This window comes from Tiliqua scincoides, chromosome 5, assembly GCF_035046505.1.
Source record: "Tiliqua scincoides isolate rTilSci1 chromosome 5, rTilSci1.hap2, whole genome shotgun sequence".
Classification (NCBI taxonomy): Eukaryota; Metazoa; Chordata; class Lepidosauria; order Squamata; family Scincidae; genus Tiliqua; species Tiliqua scincoides.
In genome coordinates, this window is record NC_089825.1 from 80099166 (window position 1) to 80121334 (window position 22169).

Here is a 22169-nt window from a genome sequence, read left to right on the forward strand (position 1 = left end):
TTTGCCAACAACTCTTAAGGTCTCAGATGTTTGAATCTGGGACTTTCTGCATGCAAAACGCATGTTTTACCATTGAGCTATGGTTCTTCCCCTCCTTCTCTCTTGTACTTCTGCCCCAAGATTAATTGGTAAAATTAATCTAATCAGTACTAATTAGTCAGTAAAATATCGGAAAATTTTTTTTCACTCTTACTAAGACTCAAAAGACTATGTTATCTACAAAGAAGACTGTGTGGTTTGAGCCATTTGTTTATTTAAAATATGTGAATCCTACCTTTTCCCTTCCTGCAAGGGAGATGCTCAGGGCAGCCTGCAATGCATCTATTTTATTTACAGGTCTATACCCCACCTTTCAATCAGAATGATTCCCCAAGGGCTTACAGTAACACTAGACAACAACCCAGGTGACCCTTACTTCTCTGCCCCTTTTTTTTCCTCTGATAGCGAGTCCAGACTGATTTTCTGTGCCATGGAGGAAGGAAGTAATCATTATTGCAGAGTATTGAATCAGAATGTACTGTTTAGAGTTGGTATCCAGATAACTTTTGTTACAGAACAGTCAACAGTCAAGTTTCAGAAACCTTGTGATCTGTCTTAAGGTTTGCAATGGAAATGTGCTGAGGGAAACAAGCTGAAACCCTACCTTGACCTGCCCAGCAGAGTGTAGGCCACCATAGATGGATCTCTCATATTTTCTTTTCTCTTCTGCCTGCCAAGAAAAGAAATGCTAGCTTGTGATTTGGATGACTCTGTGTGTGTGGGGGGGGTCTTTTTCCATCTTTACAAGGAACGAGTTAAGCCACATGTCTGACCTGATTTGGCTTCCAGTTTTGCTCATAGCTGTACTGAGATTTAGAATGGTTAACCCCTTGTTTGTGGAAATCAGCACTTTGCATTGTGGATGTTTTCATTGTCACTCACTAACCAGCAGCATGGTGAGCCCCAGCTGATAGTCTCTATCCTTCCCTCCCTAGTCTAAGCAGGAGAAGATGGCATGTCGAGATAAGAGCATGCAGGATCGGTTGCGGCTGGGTCACTTTGCCACAGTGCGGCATGGGGCCTCTTACACTGAACAGTGGACAGATGGCTATGCTTTCCAGAATCTCATCAAGTAAGTAATTCTCTTTTGCCTTTTTTCAAGGCAGAAAAGACTACCTGATAGCTCTTTATTTTTCCTTCTTGTAAAGTTGCTTGTAATCTAAGTGTCTGTGTTATTATGTGTTAATACACAATGGAAAGTGTATTAAAATATAAAGCAGAAAAGAAGGGAGGCACTGACACCAGGACTTCTTTCCTCCTCCCCCCCCCCCATCACCATAGGTCAGCCATGTCAAACATAAGGCTGGATGCTGCCCCCAGAAGCAATTTATCTGGCACCTTTTATAGTTGGTTTCTCTGTTGAAAATACGAACAAGCAGCACTGCTTCTGCTGAGGTGTCGCAGATAAAGTGATGCTTCAGCAGAAGTAGCATGGCCCATGTGAGAATTTGTGTCCCCCATATCTTGAAAGTATGATCACAATTTGCAGATTTTCTCTTCTGTCATTTGCTGCTAATCAATGTCTTTGTGAGGACAAAGTGCTTATTTCTGGCCATCATCTGCTTTACAACATCACTTCCGTCTTTCAGCAGGCACCATGACTGCTAGCTTCAGCCCTCAGTATGAAATGAGTTTTTCATTCCTGCCATAGGTTGCAACTTATGGCAAAGAAAGAGGGACATTTTTTTAAGGGTGAGACAACATGATTTAAAATGATGCAAAGGCCCTTAGAACTGTTCTAGCATCCCTACCTTCTGTGGAATCTTCACCTAGAAATGATTCCGTTTTTTTCCGTAGTCACGAAAACTATAGAAACTTGTTTTTAAATTAAAGTGAAGTCTCAGGATTCTTTGTTACAAATCTGTTGCTCCTTATATCTGTCTAGGCTAGAGAATTAGAAGACAGCAGTTTTCCTTTGGCTCATCTATGCTTTCTAATGTAAGTCCTGCTTTTGTTTAGGCAACAGGAGAGGATAAATTCCCAAAGGGAAGAGATAGAAAGGCAACGGAAAATGTTAGCAAAGCGGAAACCGCCCGCCATGGGGCAGGCCCCTCCAGCAAGCAATGAGCAGAAGCAGCGAAAGAACAAGACCAATGGAGCCGAAAATGAGACGTAAGTAGCACTAAAATTTCAGCCTTGAGTTTTGCCTCAGTGGGCCTCCACAAATGTTGTGAAATTGCTGGAGCTTTCTGTCAGCCGTGGTGGCTGATCTCTGCTCAGTCATGAACTTGCTGTTTGAATTAGCCAAACTGCTTATACCATTGTCTGTCTCTCCCCCCCCCCAAAGTTGGAACACTACCTTTCTTCTTTACAAAGTGGTGGATTCTGAGGACTGACAAAATAAAGGTGAAAAATAAATCCCTGGTTTCAGTAATTTTATATGACTGTATCTTTATTATACAATATGTATTTAAAATTGAAATGTATTTAAAATATATAAATATGGTTCATATCAATGAGTATATCATATTACTTGATTTCCATGTGTACCAAGGTGAAAAAAATATTTGTACCTATAAGAGGAGATTTAGCAAAAAAAATCAATTTAGGGCAATCCTAACCCTTTATGTCATTGCTTTCCAGCACTGGTACAGCAGTGCCAATGGGACGTGTGCTGCATCCTGCAGTTGGGTGTCACTCATGGAGGCCTCCTCAAAGTAAGGGAATGTCTGTTCCCTTACCTCAGAGCTTCATTGCCCTTATGTCAGTGCTGGAAAGCACTGGCGTAAAGGGTTAGGATTGCGCCCTTAGTATTTCTCATATTTTTGTTTGCTGATCTGGGAGGCTCCTTTCTGAACTGTGGAATTCAAATCATCTACGTAACACCAATATTTCATGTGCCTTGCAGTACTGCCACTGGGCTACATGGACTAATGGTTTGGCTTACTTTCATATTTTTACTTATTAAACGTCTGTCCCACTTCTTTTTAAACTCAAAGCTATGTGTAACAGCAAGATCACTTTTTTTAAAAGCATTGCAACACTAAACGGCTCACAGTGTTAACCTGGATAGCCCCCACCGTGGGAAGTTGGGAAGTCCCAATGGAGAGCTACAAAACCAAAAGGGATTGGAATGGATCCCAGACCTGCCTGTTTTTTCTTCCTTTTGTCTCCCTCTGCTTTCAACAGCTTAATCTTTGACCAAGTTATTTTGTGTGCATAGGTTAACGCTAGCTGAATATCACGAACAGGAGGAAATCTTCAAACTTCGCCTAGGTCATCTTAAAAAGGTAAAAAAATTCTGTTGCAAAAGAGTTTCAAAGAAACACTAACTTCAGCTGCTTTCTGACCATCCCGCATATTCTGGTAGTTGGTTCTGGTCTTTAGGAATGTGTCTTCAATATCGGCTGAAGACCCTGTTGCAGTCTTTACTTCCTGTGCATCTTTAAATATTGGCCCTTGTAGCCAGCATTCTCCTGTAGAAATAGAACTAGGCAGTGACTTTCAAACTCTCTAGCTTCAGAGAACACTTTGTGTGTCAGCTTACTTACCACAGAACCACCAGTATAAAGTAGAGCAGTGGTTCTCAAACTGTGCGTCTTGGACTCACCAGTGGGTCGTGACCCAATTTTTGGTGGTTTGCAAAACTGATAAGGTACATTAGGCTATATGCATCAAGGGTTAAACAAGCTGCTTGGGGAGGCACTGCTGCCCAATCATAGTCACACCCCTTGGCATTTATAAATCAGGCAGCAGCCTCTTGGCCTGGGGTGTCAAACATAAGGTCCACAGTCCAGATGTGACCCTCAGCAGGCATCATGATTGCAACTTGGCCTGCTATATGAAACAAGTTTTACACCCTTGCTCTAGGGCCACTAAGAAGTTTGAGAACCACTGTAATGTAGAGCATTCTGTGACATGCTCTAGGGAACTTACTCTCCTCATGTTGATCACTAGCCTGGACTTTCACTGCAGAATTTCATAATTCAAAAATGTGTCTTGTAGCATAAGCAAGATCCCTCTGTAATGGTATATTGCAGACTGCAGCTCAGTGGCAGAGCATCAGTTTGCATGCAGAAGGTCCCAAGTTCAATCTTTAGCATCTCCATATAGAGCAGGGAAGCATTTCTGTTTGAGACTTTGGAGAGCTGCTGCCAGTTGTCAGTGGTATTGAACTAGAGGGAGCCTGTGATCTAAGCTAGCTTCCTATTATTTAGCAGGGATGAGCAAGCTGTCTTTTAGGGAAGCTTCTCTGATGATGGCATTGAAGAAGCTTCAATAAACTTGAAACACAGTTTGAAAACCATAGATTTAAGCAGGCTACTTCTCAAAGACCAGAGTGTGAATCATCCATAGTATCTGGTCATTTTCATTGCCCCAAATCTTAGCCCAGTAGCAGTGAGACTACTTCCTTTGAGAAGTCTTGTAGTGTCTATCATGTAAATATATTATTTCTGTCTTACTGACTAAAATCCGATTTCCCAAAGCACTTTTCTTGTTTGTCCTGATCCATCAACTCCAAAAGAGTACTGTTCAACCTGAGGGCTATTCTGCATGAGGAAAAGCACATATACGTGTAAAGAATAGGATGAAAGATGTAGCCTCTCTACCTCTTGATTCATAGTGGAAGATGACTAGGAAGGAAAAACTAAAAGTCTTTTGGAGTTGGAAAAACAAAGCAGTACTGTATATTTCCTGGAAGCATTTTTATAGTTCATTTTAAAACAAGCAGACTTTCTTTCCTGCAGCCTCTTGGAGAGTCAAGTCAAATAGGCCTCCCTCTGTTCAGTTTCCTTGCCAGGTTCACTTAATCTGAATTCGCAATATAGCGGATATAATGTTTCTCTTGATGCAGGAAGAAGCAGAGATCCAGGCAGAACTGGAGCGGTTAGAGAGGGTTAGAAATCTACATATCAGGGAATTGAAAAGGATACATAACGAAGATAACTCACAGTGAGTATTAGTATTAGTTATGACGAAGCTATGAATTGTAAATTTGCAAAAAGCTATCAAGCTACCAGACTGCGTCTCATGTAAATAGAATAGTTAGCACCTCTAAGCAACATGAAGTCTAAATTATACTTAATGTATCATCTATGCATGCAGTGCTGTTGTGATTTTGAACTATTCCTGTGATATCTAATTGAGATTTGAAAGAAGCTATTCCATTCTCTTATGCACCATTGTCATCTGGTTCTTGTATCTGACTGAAAGGTGGGTCTTCCAGGAGATGCAACAAGCATATTTGCCTTTGCTCCCTGATATGTCTTCAGGTGCTGTTTGAGTGTATGATGTGATCTGATAGCACCTCTACATTGTCCCTACTCCTGTAGATGCCCTTGAGTCACACACTTGGCAACTGTCTCCAAGCCCCTTTTTGTTGCTCACCAGTCAGTTTTTGTAGCTTCCCCATGCATAAGTTCAAGCTGCTTTTAAACCTGGAAGTGTGCAGAGATTACATTATAAATCACACAAGTGTGTAGGTATGCATGCATACTTTTTGTGGTGTCAGTAATTCACATGAGAATCTGTAGGTTTTTCACCTGGCAGATTCACACAGCCCGAGAAATCATGGTACCTGGTGTCAGTAAGGGCTTCAAACATTTTTAAAGCTAGTAGTTCAACTTGCTCTCACAAGAGAAACATGGCCCTCTCAATAGACATGACAAAAGGAAGATGCAGAGAAAGCAAATGAGAGCAAGGAACACAAAACCATCAGGAGGAAAGTTTGACAGCATCATAACCCTATTTTGTGGTCTCTTGGCAAATAAATAAGATACAGCTTTGTTTTTTTCATGTTCCAAGCATTGTACACAATCAACGACTGACAGGCTTCAAATTATGCCAAGCAGCAAAAAAGTTTGCTGGTGAAATTGATGGCTCAATGATTACTCAATTGATGACTCAAGTCATCTTGGCACATCGACCTCCTCGCTGACTTTAGGCAGTGATGGCCTCCATTTGCCAAGATACCTGTTGTCCTGAGTCCATCAGCTGAATGATAGACTTGACTAGAATATTATGACTTCTGCATGGTTAAAGTCTTTCTTCTCATCTCCAGATTTAAAGACCACCCAACACTAAATGACAGATACTTGTTGCTACATCTCTTGGGCAGAGGGGGTTTTAGTGAGGTATATAAGGTAAGTTTGATTTTCTTCTGCTGTGTTATCATAATTTGGCTTCTATAACTTCTTCCCCTTTCCCGTAAAGTACCCCTGCGTATCTCACAAAGTAGTTGTAAGAACAAATAGGAACCTGAGTGCAATGCCTCTATAGTCGCATTAAATATTTAACCATTGCTGTTTCTTTTGGAACCTTTTTTCAATGAAACTGGGGATGTCTGCCAGAAAGATCTCATAACCCATGGAAAATGACAATTCAAGTTGTTTTGGCTTTGACATTTTCCCCCCTTCGGGAAGTGAGGTTTTAGGTTATGTTACAGTTGTGGTGTCATCTCTGCTGGTAGAGCAACTGATTGGCTCTCCTTTTTTTCAGGCATTTGATTTAACAGAACAGAGATATGTAGCTGTAAAAATTCACCAGTTAAATAAAAACTGGAGGGACGAAAAGAAAGAAAACTACCACAAGTAAGTAGCTGTGGATCTTTTTTTGCAGGGTACAAGGAAGGTGGGAGTGGTGGCGTGTATTGGGTTTTTTTTAAAGATGTAACTTCTGGATGGAAATACGGTCAGGTGAATCAATGCAGATTTTGAAGTGAAATTAAAACTGCTGCAGAAAAACTGGAAGGCTAAGAGAAAAGCTTTCAGAGGTTTCCTGCTACTCCTGACAGGGGCTCTGAGAGGAGTACATTGTACTGATGCTTCAGCATCTGCCTCAGCTCTTCACTGCCCTCAAGTCACAAATCAAGATAAAGGCATTATTCTATTTTGTCATGAATGGTGACCTGTGCATCTAAAAACTACCTTATTTCTTTCTGGCTGTCATCTTCTGCAAGAAGATCCTTTGTAATTATTATGCCTATCTGCTAAGTTCATGCTGCAAGAACAGCATCTAGAGAAGTATACTCTGGTGTTGACCCATCTGTGAAGCTCCCTTCTTTTGGATAATCCTGAGCTTTTTTGGGTTGGGAGCTGCATCCTTCTAGCAGGAATGGCTTTGTGTGGTCAAAATGAACATTTCAAAAGTTGATTTTTAGTCATAACCTACCATAAACTGTAAGGAGATATGAGAGGGCTAGACATTGACATAAAGAATCCTTCCTTGTTCTTGCAGACATGCATGTAGAGAATACAGAATCCATAAAGAGCTAGATCATCCTCGCATAGTTAAGCTGTATGACTACTTCTCGCTGGACACCGACTCGTAAGTGCTGCCCCTTTGCAAATTGCGCTGTGGAAGGAAGTACTCAAATGCTTGTGCTGAAGCTACTGGGGCTTTCTTGCTACTTGGAACTCTCCTGGTTGGGGGGACGGGGGAGGTTTGATGGGCATCAGGTCTTCTGTGGTAGAGATTCAAAACAAAATGAGCTCAGTTGTATTATTCCAATTGTGTTAATCCAGAGTAGCAATCACTCCCCAACTTCTGTATTCCACATCATAGTGGTTCCATACAGTAAAGTATTGAAAGTGTAGACTATTTCAGGGTTAACTAATCTGTACAAATGATTGTGGAGAGAAGAAAGTGGGCTATTTTTATAAATTGCCCTCCAGTTGTGGCTACAAATCTCTTAGGGTTGGAAGAGATTTGGGGTTGGAAGAAGACTTTGAAACTGTAAAGATTGTAAGCTGTTATACTTGACTTCATTTCCTCCAGATTTTGCACGGTGTTAGAATACTGTGAGGGGAACGATCTGGATTTCTATCTTAAACAGCACAAATTAATGACCGAAAAAGAAGCCCGGTCTATAATCATGCAGATCGTGAACGCATTAAAATATTTAAATGAAATCAAGCCGCCCATTATTCACTACGATCTCAAACCAGGTATGTTCATAGTGGGCTCAATGCTATACAGGGTGGGAAGAAAAGGGCACTGTGTATTCTGCCTGGCAAGGACAATTGCTGTCATAAGAATTGCAGCCTTCCCTGGATATAGCAGGTTTCTGGTTCTCATTGTATGCAAGAACCTTCCAGTCTCTCATTGAATATTTTCATACCTTTTTATTTTTGAAATGTGAAATAAGTTATTTAGGGTAGGAACCTTTTTGTTCCTTTGTTTATAAATTCCGCAAAGCAGCATACAAACTGATGGTAATAAATAAGATGTTTGCAAGCAGATCAATAATCCTTAACATTTATATTTCATTTCTTATATGCAAAGTACTTTACATGCATTGTTTTGATGTAATCATTGTAACATTCCTGTAAGATAAGTGGTGTTACTCCCATATTGCAGCTGGAGAACTGAGACTCGGCAAGGAGCTTCCTCTCAGACTGCCTAGTGGGTTCAAATCTTGCTTCAAGGATGAACTTGGGAAGTTCTCTTTTTGCAGCTTAGTCACTTAGCCACTAATCTGCAGCATGTTCTCTAGCAACTCTTAGATTCTATTTATTTTAACACTCATCTTTATCATATGGGATGATGTGTGAGTCACCTGGAGCTATTATCGCCTGATTTGACTAGTACCATTATGATTCTTGCACTCTGCCTTTGTCATGTTGCTATACAAGTGAAATGGATTAGATTGGGTAGCAAGAGGGATAATGGATGGAGGTTGTTGTCTTAAGGCACAGAGTTGAATCTGGCATCCTTTTGATCTTGTTAAACCATTAAGGTTTTTCACAAAGTCACTCAAAGGGAAATGCACCTTTATTTCTCTAATGACAAGTCTACCTCACTTTAACCTCTTGTCTTCTGTTGCAACTGTTGTAAGGCCACACCTGGAGTATTGTGCCCAGTTCTGGCCACCACATCTCAAAAAGGACATAGTGGAAATGGAAAAGGTTTAATAGAGAGTGACTAAGATGAAGGCTGGGGCACCTTCCTTATGAGGAACGGCTATGGTTTTTGGGCCTCTTCAACCTAGAAAAGAGGCGCCTGAGGGGGGACATGATTGAGACATACAAAATTATGCATGGAAAGGATAAAGTGGATAGAGAGATGCTCTTTACACTCTCACATAACACCAGAACCAGGGGACATCCACTAAAATTGAGTGTTGGGAGAGTTAGAACAGACAAAAGAAAATATTTCTTTACTCAGCGTGTGGTTGGTCTGTGGAACTGCTTGCCACAGGATGTGGTGATGGCATCTGGCCTAAATGCCTTTAAAAGAGGATTGGACAAGTTTCTGGAGGAAGAATCCGTTATGGGTTACAAGCCATGATGTGTATGTGCAACCTCCTGATTTTAGAAATGGGCTATGTCAGATGCAAGGGAGGGCACCAGGATGCAGATCTCTTGTTACCTGGTGTGCTCCCTGGCTCATTTGGTGGGCTCCTGTGAGTTACAGGAAGCTGGACTAGACGGGCCTATGATCCAGTGGGGCTGTTCTTATGTTCTTGACTGTCTTATGCCGCATCTCAAAAAAGACATAGTGGAAATGGAAAAGGTGCAAAAGAGAATGACTAATATGATTACGGGGCTGGGGCACCTTCCTTATGAGGAAAGGCTATGGCGTTTGGGCCTCTTCAGCCTAGAAAAGAGACGCCTGAGGGGGGACATGATTGAGACATACAAAATTATGCAGGGGATGGACAGAGTGGATAGGGAGATGCTCCTTACACTCTCACATAACACCAGAACCAGGGGACATCCACTCAAATTGAGTTTTGGGAGAGTTAGAACAGACAAAAAAAATATTTCTTTACTCATAAGAACATAAGAACAGCCCCACTGGATCAGGCCATAGGCCCATCTAGTCCAGCTTCCTGTATCTCACAGCGGCCCACCAAATGCCCCAGGGAGCACACCAGATAACAAGAGACCTCATCCTGGTGCCCTCCCCTACATCTGGCACTCTGACATAACCCATTTCTAAAATCAGGAGGTTGCGCATACACATCATGGCCTGTACCCCGTAATGGATTTCTCCTCCAGAAACTTGTCCAATCCCCTTTTAAAGGTGTCTAGGCTAGACGCCAGCACCACATCCTGTGGCAAGGAGTTCCACAGACCGACCACACGCTGAGTAAAGAAATATTTTCTTTTGTCTGTCCTAACCCGCCCAACACTCAATTTTAGTGGATGTCCCCTGGTTCTGGTATTATGTGAGAGTGTAAAGAGCATCTCCCTATCCACTCTGTCCATTCCCTGCATAATTTTGTATGTCTCAATCATGTCCCCCCTCAGGCGTCTCTTTTCTAGGCTGAAGAGGCCCAAACGCCGTAGCCTTTCCTCATAAGGAAGCCTTTCCTCATACTTAATAAGCCTTTCCTCATACACAGCGTGTGGTTGGTCTGTGGAATTCTTTGCCACAGGATGTGGTGATGGCGACTGGCCTGGATGCCTTTAAAAGGGGATTGGACAAGTTTCTGGGGGGAAAATCCATTACGGGGTACAAGCCATGATGTGTATGCTCAACCTCCTGATTTTAGAAATGGGTTCAGTCAGAATACCAGATGCAAGGGAGGGCACCAGGATGAGGTCTCTTGTTATCTGGTGTGCTCCCTGGGTCATTTGGTGGGCTGCTGTGGGATACAGGAAGCTGGACTAGACGGGCCTATGGCCTGATCCAGTGGGGCTGTTCTTATGTCTAAAACTTAGGAGATGGAAGTGGGAGGTGCCAGCAGAGACACAATTATCATATTAAACACCATAGAAGTTGCTGATGAACCCTTTTACAGTTTCAGGATCCGAACACCACATCTTTTTAGTGGTAGCTTTTTAATGGTAGGCTCAGAATAAATGTGTAGATAACCATCTCTACATTCTTGCTTGGACCAGCTGGATGTTTTTCTACCAATATGCAATAGGCTTGTTGACCCTTAAAGTATTTTTTCCTTCCTCCAGGTAACATTCTCTTGGTGAATGGTACTGCATGTGGTGAGATTAAGATAACTGACTTTGGCCTCTCCAAGATCATGGATGATGACAGTTACAACTCTGTGGATGGCATGGAGCTAACGTCTCAAGGAGCTGGCACTTACTGGTAGGTACCACAGTCTTTTTCTTGCACTGGCAGGAAATACCATAATACTGGACCTAGAATGAATGCCAAGAGCTTTAGCAGTTTTTTCTGTGCTGTAGGCAAATTTATCTTCAGAAAACTAAAATACATTCAGAATAAAATCTCAAATTTTAAAAAAAGGTTTTGAACAGAACAAAAAGGTTTTGAACAGCAATTAATAATGCAATTAGCCAGCAGTTTCATAATGTCAGTGGGAAGAGGTGCTATTCTTCCTTCGCATACCCCCTCTTAATAAAATCCCAAATACAGAAACTGGGAGCAGGTGTAAAGCACTCATCCTGCACGAGGGAATGTTATAGTGCATGGAACAGTTGAGATGAACACAGTTCAACTGAACCAGCCAAGTCATACTTTACAGGGGAAATAGCCTTCCTCTGGTTACTGGTCAGTCTGTCCTGTGGGAAAGATTACTTTCTGACTTCAGTGTGATGATTCATTAGATCAGCGATTTTAAACCCCTGTGCCACACTGGTGTGCCACGAATGGTCCATAGGTGTGCCATGGTACTTTGGGTGAAGGCCATTTATTAGTAGGACTATTGAGGGATGTAAGCCACTAGCTGGCAGTGCAGAGTGCCTTGTCAATGGTAAAAAAACTGGTGGTGTCCCTTGACAATTTCAGTGCCTTGACAGTGTGCCGTGAGATGAAAAAGGTTGAAAATTGCTGCATTAGATCTTGTATACAAAGCTATGTTCATCTGCTATTCATTAGATGCTCAAACATTTATTAGATCTGTGCCAGCTATTTTGGCTGCCTTTGTGAGCTAAACTATTTACGATGGATTGAAGCTTGGCATATACTCTGCCCCATTTTGGATATCTAGAGTGAATAATATCTTTGGAAGGTGGGGAGAAATGAACACTTTAAAATACTACATATTTTACAATAATCTTGCCTACTTATTCCACCTCCACAATGCCTTCTTCTAACTTCCAGATTGTGCTCAGACTAGAGCTCTAACTAACCTCAAGGGGAAAGACATTTTGAGTATGTGAAACAGTCAATACTATGTGCCCTTGTCTTCAGCATTGATTGATGTGTAATATACTTGCTCTTTGGCAGTTCTGAGCATCGTAATGGGACACTAGAGAAGACATGGACCCCTTACAGGGTATATAGGAAGGCAGCTAGGCAAACAAGCAGGCAAGCCCCTATCCCACCTTCCCTTTAGTTACAAAAACTGCAGTGTGAAACTTCTCTTTGAAGTGGACAGGAACAGGGAATGCAGCTCTTGCTCCTGTAAGCAGCAGTGCAGAGCAGGGAGGCTGTCTGCAAGTAAAAAGGGCAGGCTCCAAGTTGCATGTCCCTGCCTCCTTTTTGTAAGGAGTTTATAAGCATTTTTGGTAAGGTGTTTTGTAAGCATCAAGCAGGTAGGGAGAGATGATCTGGACCTGTGGCCAGCTTTTCGTCCCCCTTCCTGCAGCACTGCTGTTCCCAACAAATCAGATCAGAGCACCCAGTTGAAGTGGTAGCTTGGAGAGAGTGGTGGACAGATGGGCTTGGGAGCTCATCCATGTACTGGCTCTCCAAGAGTGCTTCTCCATGTGACCATTTCAGCTCACTTCATGCCAATGCTGGCCCTGCTTGCAAATCACCTGCAGCTCTAACTGGAGGCTGTCATAGGCCCAGGATCTGGGAGCAGCTTAACATCTTATTGCAGATAGAAAGTTAGTGAACTTTCCTTGTTTGGGGCTTCTAGAAATCAAGAGTAATTCGTGAGAGTCCTCCATATTTTAAGACAGGAAATATGAGACCTGACTTGGCAAGTACAAGGAGATGCGGGTTTTTAACTAACTATTTTAGCGTGTATCTGCACAAGGCATCACAAAATTAATCCTTTGTTTTTGAATACAATTTTGGCAGGAAAACATCTGCCAATTTGATGATCGCCATGCTTGGTAGTATAATCTCATTAGCTGATGATCTGTGTCTTCCTCAGGTATCTGCCGCCCGAGTGTTTTGTAGTTGGGAAAGAACCTCCAAAGATTTCAAATAAAGTTGATGTCTGGTCGGTGGGAGTCATCTTCTACCAGTGCCTCTATGGCAGAAAGGTGAGCAGTATAGTTCAGCTGTTTTAGGATAATTGAACCACAGAAGCTGTCGGCTTTATATGTATTTCTGTGTAGCTATGATTCTTGAGAAACTGTTCACCTGCAGTGAACACTTGCAGAAATGTCACAATAGGACATTTCTGGTCCTATTGGTTCTGGAGGAACTTTTCAAAATGTGGAAGCAGTCTTGGCAAGTGCTTAAGGTCTGGAGCTTCTGTGTCTGGCATGACTGACTTGTGTCTTTCCATCATCTCTCTAGCCATGCCCCTCCCCCAAAACCTTTTCTTAATAGTCTAGATTCTGTCATATGATTTGGGGGGGGCTATCAGGGATTTGGAAGGGAGGTCTAGACCTCTTTGGCAGTTGTGCAAGGGAGGAGAGGGGGGAACCATACAAGGTGAATAAATAGCATCATCTGGAAAGTTGACGTTTTGCTGGGTTTCTGTGAACCGTGTTAAGTTCTTCTTGAAACATGGGTCATGATCACACAGCATACCATTTCCTTGACATGCATACCCCTTAATAACCACCTTGCTCCTCCCAGCACTTGCTCAACTCTGTAAGAGCTGCTCTTCATTCTTCTTTTCAGCCTTTTGGCCATAACCAGTCCCAACAGGATATTCTGCAGGAGAACACAATCCTTAAAGCAACAGAGGTGCAGTTTCCTCCAAAGCCAGTGGTCACACCAGAAGCAAAGGTAAGAGAAAACTTATACTAGGCACAGGCAAGGAAGCATGGACGAATCCAGTGTCAATCTGTATTTGGCTGGGATGTTGTAGCTCTTGCTTTAATTGAAGAGGTTATCCAATAAAGAGTAGTGACTCCCAACTACCACTGGAGGGAGGATTTGTAAGAGTTTTCTACTTTCACTTGGAAGCAGAGGAAAAAACTGTCCTGTTTCACTGAGGCTGTAGGGCCACCCATAGCTCATGGAGTACTGGACTTCGTAATTAGAGTTGTTTTCAACAAAACTTGGTCTTTCCCTTCCTTTACAGCTTTAATTCAGAATCTGGAATTTTTTCTTGTACATTCTGGCTTCTTTTCAACTGAGTTGGAACAATATTTTTGTCCCATGCCCTGTTGTAAAAGGTTTAGGCTGACTGTTACCCTGCACATGCCTGATCTCGTCTGATCTCGGAAGCTAAGCAGGGTCAGGCCTGCTTAGTACTTGGATGGGAGACCGCCTGGGAATACCGGGTGCTGTAGGCTTATACCATAGTCTTTCGAGACTGAAGGTTGCCAACCAGGCTGACAAAGGACCATAGCAATTGGCCAGTCCAAGTCCTGCACTCCTCAGCACTGTGCACCTGTTTCTCTCCAGCAACCCTCTGGCATGGCTCTCACTGGCAAGAGGAACCTTTGTGTCTTTCAGCTGCCAGCTTGGGACTTGGCACCTCCTTAGCATTCATTGGCCGCTCGACCTCTGAAGAGGCACAACCCTCTGCAACTGACAGTATCTCTGTTGTTGCTACTACTGCTGTGGACTCACTCCAGCTGTTTGCTGACACAGACTATCTACTGCAGGAAGAAAACAACTCTGGCTTGATCACAGCTCCCTGCTGAGGCAAAGATGTGCAGGAAGACCTGAGTGTCCAGGCCAAGCATTTAGAACCATTTATGATTCTTTGCTTCAGAGAAATGTTTCTGGTGGTTTCAGGCAACCATCTTATCTGCCAGTACAAATGGATCCTAGAAACAATTCAAAATTTATTATTTGAAACTAACATCTCTCCTCTCTGACACGTTCTTCCTGATAAGAGAATCTTAAAATACCACAGATTTGTGGCAGTGATGGATTATTTCCCATTGACTGAGTCAGTGTGTTCATCTCCAAAGATTCTGCAGTTTTTCCTTGATATTCTTTGCAGTCCCTGAGAACATCAGGAACTGGAAGGCAATATTGGACATTAAACATGTTGCCAAGTTCTGGAGGATAAGAAGTTTCCAGTTGGAAGGTTCTTGGGCATATAATGAATATTCTTCATCAAGTAATCTCTTTGCTTCCATGTACCTCGCATAGCCTTATCTTAAGATGAGCCCCACTGGATCAGGCCAAAGGCCCATCTAGTTGACCTTCATGTTTCTTACAGTGGCCCACCAGATGCCTTTGGGAGTACACAAAACAACAAGATTCCTGAATCCTGTTAACATTCTTGCCCTTGCATCTAACATTCTGATGTAGCCTACCTCTAAAATCAGGAGATAGCACGCACCCATCACGGCTTGTAACCTGTGATGGACTTTTTTCTAGAAATCTGTCCAGTCCCCTTTTAAAGGCATCTAGGCCAGACACCATCACCACATCCTGTGGCAAGGAATTCCACAGACTACTTGCATGCTGGGTAAAGCAATATTTTGTCCGAACTCTCTGCACTCAATTTTAGTGGCTGTACCCTGGTTCTAGTGTTGTGTGAAAGGGAAAATATCCCTCTATTCATCCCCTGCATAATCTTCACATTTTAGTTCACCACATATCTTTTCATGTATGGGTGTTTCCAGTTTTATTTCAAAGCTCTCCCCATCTGCCTGGTCTCAGTAACCGGGATGTGTTCACAGGCTCACAGTTTCAGAAGTGGCCTGCCATACTCTCCAAGGAATCCACCTCAACTAATCTCTTACAGTATCATCCTACAGTGTAGAGCAAAAGAACATTAGAACAACCTTAGCCTGTTCAAAAAACATGTGTCCCTAATCAATATCCAACAGAAAATTTCTCCAGCTGTTTCAACAGCTTGCTTGTCTGAGTGATGTCAGTGCAGTCAAGGGGCTAATCTTAATCTTCCTTTCCCCAAATAGAATATCTAGTCAAATGGAGATGCTTCAGTACCCAAAGTGAGACTTACCTGGGTGCTGGGATGTAGAGGCTTTCGTGGGGATTGTACTTCAGACAAGGTTTCATTCCAAAGCTGTGGTTACTGGTGCCATTTCATCCAGGCAATGCAATAATATTGTTGTCCTGCCAGTGGTTCTCTGGTCCATCTAATTATGTACCACCTCTCTGTCACTCCCTTCAGATTAATCTTCATTGCTGATGACAAATACTGGTCTGTTTGGGTTAGAGAACTCACTTTCAGGGCATTCCAAGCAGCACATCTTGGTACATGCAGGCAGCATTACAGCAAAGCTCCTACAAATCACTGTGGAGTTGAGGTCACCCAGTTTTCATTCAGAAGCCTTTAACTTCTGTCCTGATACAGGGTAGGTGGCACAGAATAGGTCTAGGAGAGTTCACACTCTTCAAGTAGATTAGCTCACTTGCCAACAGATTCAGAGGAATGGAGTCTTCACTCCCAACGTATTTTCCAGAATGATGGTCAAATCATTCCACACACTGGTTGATCTATTCACACTGCCATCTTAACTGCAAGACGAATTAGCTTTTATTCCATGTTCAAATACAGCACTGCCAAGTCAAGATGTCCCTAATCTATCTCTGATCAGTGATTTTTTTTTCCAAGTTTGTGTGGAACGTTTGGTAAGAGTTGGGGGAAGTCATAGGGATGGTAGTAAAAGGTTCTTGGAGAATGCCCATCCATCAAGATCTGCTCTTTCAGGATTCAGTCTCCCACTCTTAAATGGAAATTAAAAGGTTCTGCTTAACCAAACTTAAGTACATCCATAGTTGATATATGATACGCTTATTTACAGGGCATCTACTCACAAAAAGTATAAACATACCCTGAAAACCTGAGTCTGGTGTGAGTGCAAGAATATTCAATCTGCCAAGGCTAAAGTTCTGTGATGCCTCTTGGACCTCTCAGCCCTAATGTGTTGAAGCTGCAGGTGCCAGCCATTATCTCTGGGCTCAACAAGCCAGTCTCTGCCTCCCTGCCTAGACACACACTCATCTAAAAAATCTTCAGGCCTCTGTACTTTCTCAAACCCTCTTCTGTTTCTCCAGCTTCTTTTTGATGTTGAGGCTTTTTCATCAAGCCATCCTTTGAGTGTGTTCATAAGGTCTTTTTCTTGTTTCCCAACTCTGAAAGTTCTTTTTGCTGGGGCCTTTGCAAGATATTGGAGGCTCTATTTGTTAACGTTGTGTTTGTGAATGTAATTTGGAGGTCTAATTCAATTCTCATTTCAAAGGTTAATTATTTTCACTGTTAAGAGTTGATTTTTGTCTCTTTTTGCCTGCACCCATCTCATTGTAGAGTGGAGTTGTGGCATTCTGTAGCAGTCATCCATTGTTGGATCTTTGTTGAGCTACTACTTGGGCATTGCCTTCTACCTTTTATTAGGGCATTGCAGGTTTAACACTTGTCCCATGGTCAAAGCTTCCTTTAGAAAGAATGAAGCGTTACAGTAAAAATGTACAGTTGTGGGAAGTCAGCCAAGCCCCACTTGAATTGATTTAGATCACTGCTGTGTCCTCCTATCAGAGGTAATGGAACCATGGACTTGCTGTGAAAGTTTCTTCTGCTCCGACAGAGCATTAGGTCCAGATACACCTGATATAAGGCATACATTTTCATCTGTAACATCTCTGGCTGAGAGAATAGTGAAAGACATGTTGTAGATGAAAATGCAACATCTTCCACTATTGTCTCAGTTAGAACCTTGGGGTGATCTTCTGTCTGCTTTTTACTCATAACAGCTGCCAAGAATGTATTTCCTCAGCTGTAATATTTCTGAGAACTCACCTCTTTCTCCCCCCCCCCAGCCCACTGTCTACGGGCTACCACCACTGGTGGATGAGAGTCGCCACCCACGATGTGGATTACGACATCAAATGGATGTCGTAATCCATTTGAGTAGAAGGATTTGTCATGCTATGCTAAGTGTGTTCTGTTCTGTAATTTTCTGCTCAATTTCCTAAGAAGTCTTGTCCACTCAGTTTCTCCTGGAACTTATGTATTGGCACAGTAGCAAGCAGTGGAATATGGGAGCTGCCACCAGGATAGTGCAGTGTCAGAAGTGTAGCTGGCAAGCAGTACAGCCCAGAAAAAGGAATTTAAATAGCTAACCTGTTGAGTTGCACTGGACCTTGGTGCTCCTCAACTGAAGAGAGAGGCAGCCACTGCTCCTCCAGCCCTTTCCCTCCACAGTCCTGTTGCTTGCCCCTCTCTGCACATCTGTTGTGTAACGCACCGGGAGACCTCACTGCAACATATGAGAAGGGAATGGGCAATAGGACAATGGAAGGGAAGAATGGAGGAGCCACAGCTATGTCTTCTATAATTCAAAAGACCACCATTAGTGTTGGGGCTACCAGGTGACTGATTTGGGAATACAATTTGGTGGTCCATCCAAAAAACAGGCAGTGTCAAAAAGCCTGGAAGGATTGCTATTCAGCACTTGTCCCATCCACTTACTTTGTTTTGGGTCAGCTAGAACTGATGCCAGTGTATGTCATTTTTTTCTTCCATGTGGTTGTCTTTCAGGCATTTATCAGACGTTGCCTGGCATACAGGAAGGAGGATCGGATAGATGTCCAGCAGTTGGCGTGCGACCCTTACTTGCTTCCTCATATCCGCAAATCTGTATCAACGAGCAGCCCAGCTGGGGCTGCTGTCGCCTCAACCTCTGGATCTTCTAATAACAGCTCTTCAAACTGAGCAGGAACAATAGGTCTAAATAAATAACCGGAACAGCAGAAAGAAACAGAGTGAGAGACGTTTTGAGAAGCGGTCTTGGGATTGGCGAGGAATCCACAAAATGGCCTCAAGAAACCAGTATCAGGTGCTTTGTTTTTCTCTTGCGTTCTTGTCCCATCTGTAGAACAAGGCATCATTGATTCTCGACAAGGATCTGTGGCAACTTAAGCCAAGCTACATGGCCAAGGAAGAGGTGATTGGTTGGTCTCATGCTGAACGACTGCAAAGGCACTAACCGCTCTGGGCGGTGGAGGGGAAAGACGGTTCCATGTACTGTGAACTTCCAAACACCATGAACCCAGGGTGTGGATCCATGACACAGGGCGCGTATGCTTTGTGTGAAGAATTGCGGACTGGGGGCAGGGTTGGGGAAGAGGCTGGACTTAGTCCACTGTCAATATTTAAAAATACGTTCTTGCTTTTTAATGCAGTTTAGGCTACATCTCTTTGGAGGAAAGCAGAAGAAATAGCAGAGCTCAATGCAATGAGGTTCCACTGGGGGATTGGCATAGGACTCTGTGCCCTTTACAAGGGAGCCAAGTATCCTGCCTGTTGACAGCACTAGCATTAGTGTGTTATCCCAAATAATTTCAATTTAAAAAAAAATAAATAACAATTTTATTGATTTTTTTTTTCTGGTTATAAGATGAACTAACTAGCAAGTCAGTGTGGCAGCCCCCTCCCCTTTTCCTTAGTCTGGCCTCTTATTGTGAGAGGGGAGGAGTGCAACATGGCTCAGATATGATATTCTAGCTGTGAGCACTGATTTCTCTCTACCACTCTCCCCCCCAAAAAAGAGAAACTGCTTCCTGGCAGGCACTTGACGGTTATCCACCCTTAGAATAAGTTTTGTTTCTTTTGAATAAAAAATAGATTGGCGTTCTTCAGATGGTTCTGATCCATTCAGTGGAGTCTCTTATGGACTCCGGTGTTCACTTAACACCCACACACAAGGATGCTGGCTCTGACAAAACTGTAGTCAAAGCATCTTCCTTCCGTCCCCTTTCCCTGCACCTTTCTTACTTCTTTGCACTGTCTCTGATGCCTCAGTTATAGTAACACCCTGAAGGAAATCCAGCCTCTAGAATAGGTTCGCTTTCTGAACTTAATTTTTTAAGTTCAGTTTCTTCATCCATTAGAGGTTTGGGTTTATACCATACCATCCTTGATCCTTGCCTTTTTTCCCCCTCCTGCTTTAAGAAAAACATTAAAACCAAAGAAGAATCCAGGTGCTTGAAACTTGTGGCTGGTTGCTATTCCTGCGTGTGGCCAACATACTGTTTGCTGAAAACAATTCCAGCAGATCCTCTGGCCAGGTCTTCAGTTCTGCACCCACAACTGGTCTTTCTCGACTCCCTTAGCTTTGTTTAGGCAGCAGTGCCAATGGAAGCAGCAAAGGCAAGAGGGACCAAGCAGTGCTGAGATATAGGGTAGAAAGGGAGCAGAGCTGGGAAATAGACTATACATATTTGCCTCCTGGCTGCTGCTGCAGATCAGGTGGCTAGAACCTTGATGTTCTGTGTGTGTGCCTATGGTGGCCCTTCTCTCGTTGGCTTAGGCAGCCAGGGTAGATGTACCTTTTGGCCAGAAATGACTCTTGTTTCAATAGCGTTAAATGAGTCTGCACAGGAGAGAAAAGAGACCTGATGTGGCGTGATTATGGTGTGAGGGTCTGTAGAAAGGTTCACTAGGCTTGCTTTTTAAATTTTTATTTTAAAAATAAATTCCCAGCCCAAACAGGTGCCATGAGTCTGCTTTTTGGGGTGGGAGCTTTCTCCCCATGAGTTTGTGTTCCCTGCCTTAGAACCAGACAGGGGTACTTTTTGAAACAAAACCAAATTGTAGGTCTTGCTGCTTCTTCTGGAACAACCAATTTTGTGGCCCTTTCTAGTAGGTGGAGTCTGATTTAAGCTAGGGAAGGAACATGACAGTGTGTTCTCCATGTTCATCTGGACTTCTGGTGTTCTCCACTCCCCACCAAGGTTGTTGCCATTGAACATGTATGGGAGCATTAAATGTGCAAGTCAGCCACTTTCTCTTCTCTCCCCTACCTCTGTCCCCTTTTCTTGTCTTGGAAGAAAACTGGCACTTGTGTGTGGGTGTGTTCCTCTTTGAACTTTTTTTAAATCCTAGGCTCCTTAACACTTTTTTTATCAGAATGCAGCTTGGAGCCACACCTAAATGAGCAAAACACAAAGGCAGGTTTTGCAGTAGCCAAGGCAAAATGTTAGGGTTGATAAACTCTGGCCCCTCATCTCAGCCGTTTGGTGGCAGGGGTTAATCTTATTTTTTGTGCAATTGAAGATGTAAAGCAGACTGTCCTTGTTGAATACTTGGACCTAACAGCCATTGTTTTTCCATCCTTGGAAATTAGTCCAAAGCAAGTCTTTGTCTTTTGACAGGTTAAAATCCACATCTGTCAGTTTGTCTGGCAAATCCTTGATTATAGAGAATGCTATTCCAGAGGAGACATTTTAAAATCCTGTGTCTTTAAAATTCCCATCTGACTCTAGGGCCATAGATTTGTTTAGGTTGTTTTTTCATGGACAGGGCTGTCTGATTTTAGGTTCGTGTTACTTGGTGCCAGAGCAGGACCCCAAAGCCTCTGCTTTTTCATGATATTCATCAGTGAAGCAGGTTAGTCTCTGGATAAGAAATGCAAACTGTGACTCTCCCCTCCCCTTCTCTCTTTTTTAAAGCTGAAAAATTTGGTTTTTTTTTCAAGTGACTAAACCTTTTTATTGCCACACCATTCATTTTACTGAAAGAAAAGAGGAAACGTGTATGGATTTGTAACTTGAAACTAGGCCAGACTGTTTTGGCTTTGCCCAACAGATGAAAATATGGATATTAAACAAGTTTTAAGAAACAGAACATTGTTATTTGTTTGTATTTAAACTGTTGGTGGGTGCTTGTGTTAATTTTGGGAAGGGGTACAGTGGGCATCTAAGCCAGATGTAGCACATCACTCCCTAGTACACAGGTTGAGTAAACTGCTTATTGGTGCCCACATTATTACTATTCAGAAGAGGTGTATTGCCTGTATATAACAGGGAACAATGATGGCTTCCAGAAGAGTAAATCTTGCCTCACAAGTCTTTTCGAATCCTTTGGAAAAACTCGACATGTGGATGAACCCATTAATATTATACTGGACTTTCAGAAGGCATTTGTCACAGTCCTTCACCAAAGGCTCCTGAGTAAACTCTGCAGTCAGAAAAAAAAAATCTCCACTGATTGATGAAGGAAAAGTCTGTTGCAGATTACAAAACATGATGAGTGTCTGCAAGCTCTGGGGTTCAGACATAACCAGTTCCTGAATGCCAGATGCAAGGGAGTGGCAACAGGATATGGGTTTGTTGTTGTCTTGGGTGCTCCCAGAAAGTGAGCTGCTGTGAGATACAGGAAGCTGGACTAGATGGGCCTTTGGCCTGAGCCAGCAGGGGGGTTCTTA

General features: G+C 42.8%; 1 protein-coding gene and 1 pseudogene across 4 annotated transcripts in view; both read left to right on the forward strand.

Moving 5' to 3' along the window:
• TLK2 (tousled like kinase 2) overlaps window positions 1-21589 on the forward strand; it is a 43151-nt gene extending 21562 nt beyond the window's left edge. For all 4 annotated transcript variants that reach the window (XM_066627192.1, XM_066627195.1, XM_066627194.1 and 1 more), the window contains 12 exons: window positions 975-1111; window positions 1999-2151; window positions 3203-3269; window positions 4835-4932; window positions 6041-6122; window positions 6478-6569; window positions 7216-7305; window positions 7756-7925; window positions 10893-11031; window positions 13010-13121; window positions 13711-13818; window positions 18503-21589. In XM_066627192.1, the coding sequence (XP_066483289.1) occupies window positions 975-1111; window positions 1999-2151; window positions 3203-3269; window positions 4835-4932; window positions 6041-6122; window positions 6478-6569; window positions 7216-7305; window positions 7756-7925; window positions 10893-11031; window positions 13010-13121; window positions 13711-13818; window positions 18503-18676 (1422 nt within the window). In that variant the 3' untranslated portion in view covers window positions 18677-21589. The remainder of the gene's footprint in view (window positions 1-974; window positions 1112-1998; window positions 2152-3202; window positions 3270-4834; window positions 4933-6040; window positions 6123-6477; window positions 6570-7215; window positions 7306-7755; window positions 7926-10892; window positions 11032-13009; window positions 13122-13710; window positions 13819-18502) is intronic.
• Window positions 14211-14330, forward strand: LOC136655137 (5S ribosomal RNA; annotated as a pseudogene).
• Window positions 21590-22169: the final 580 nt, after the last annotated feature.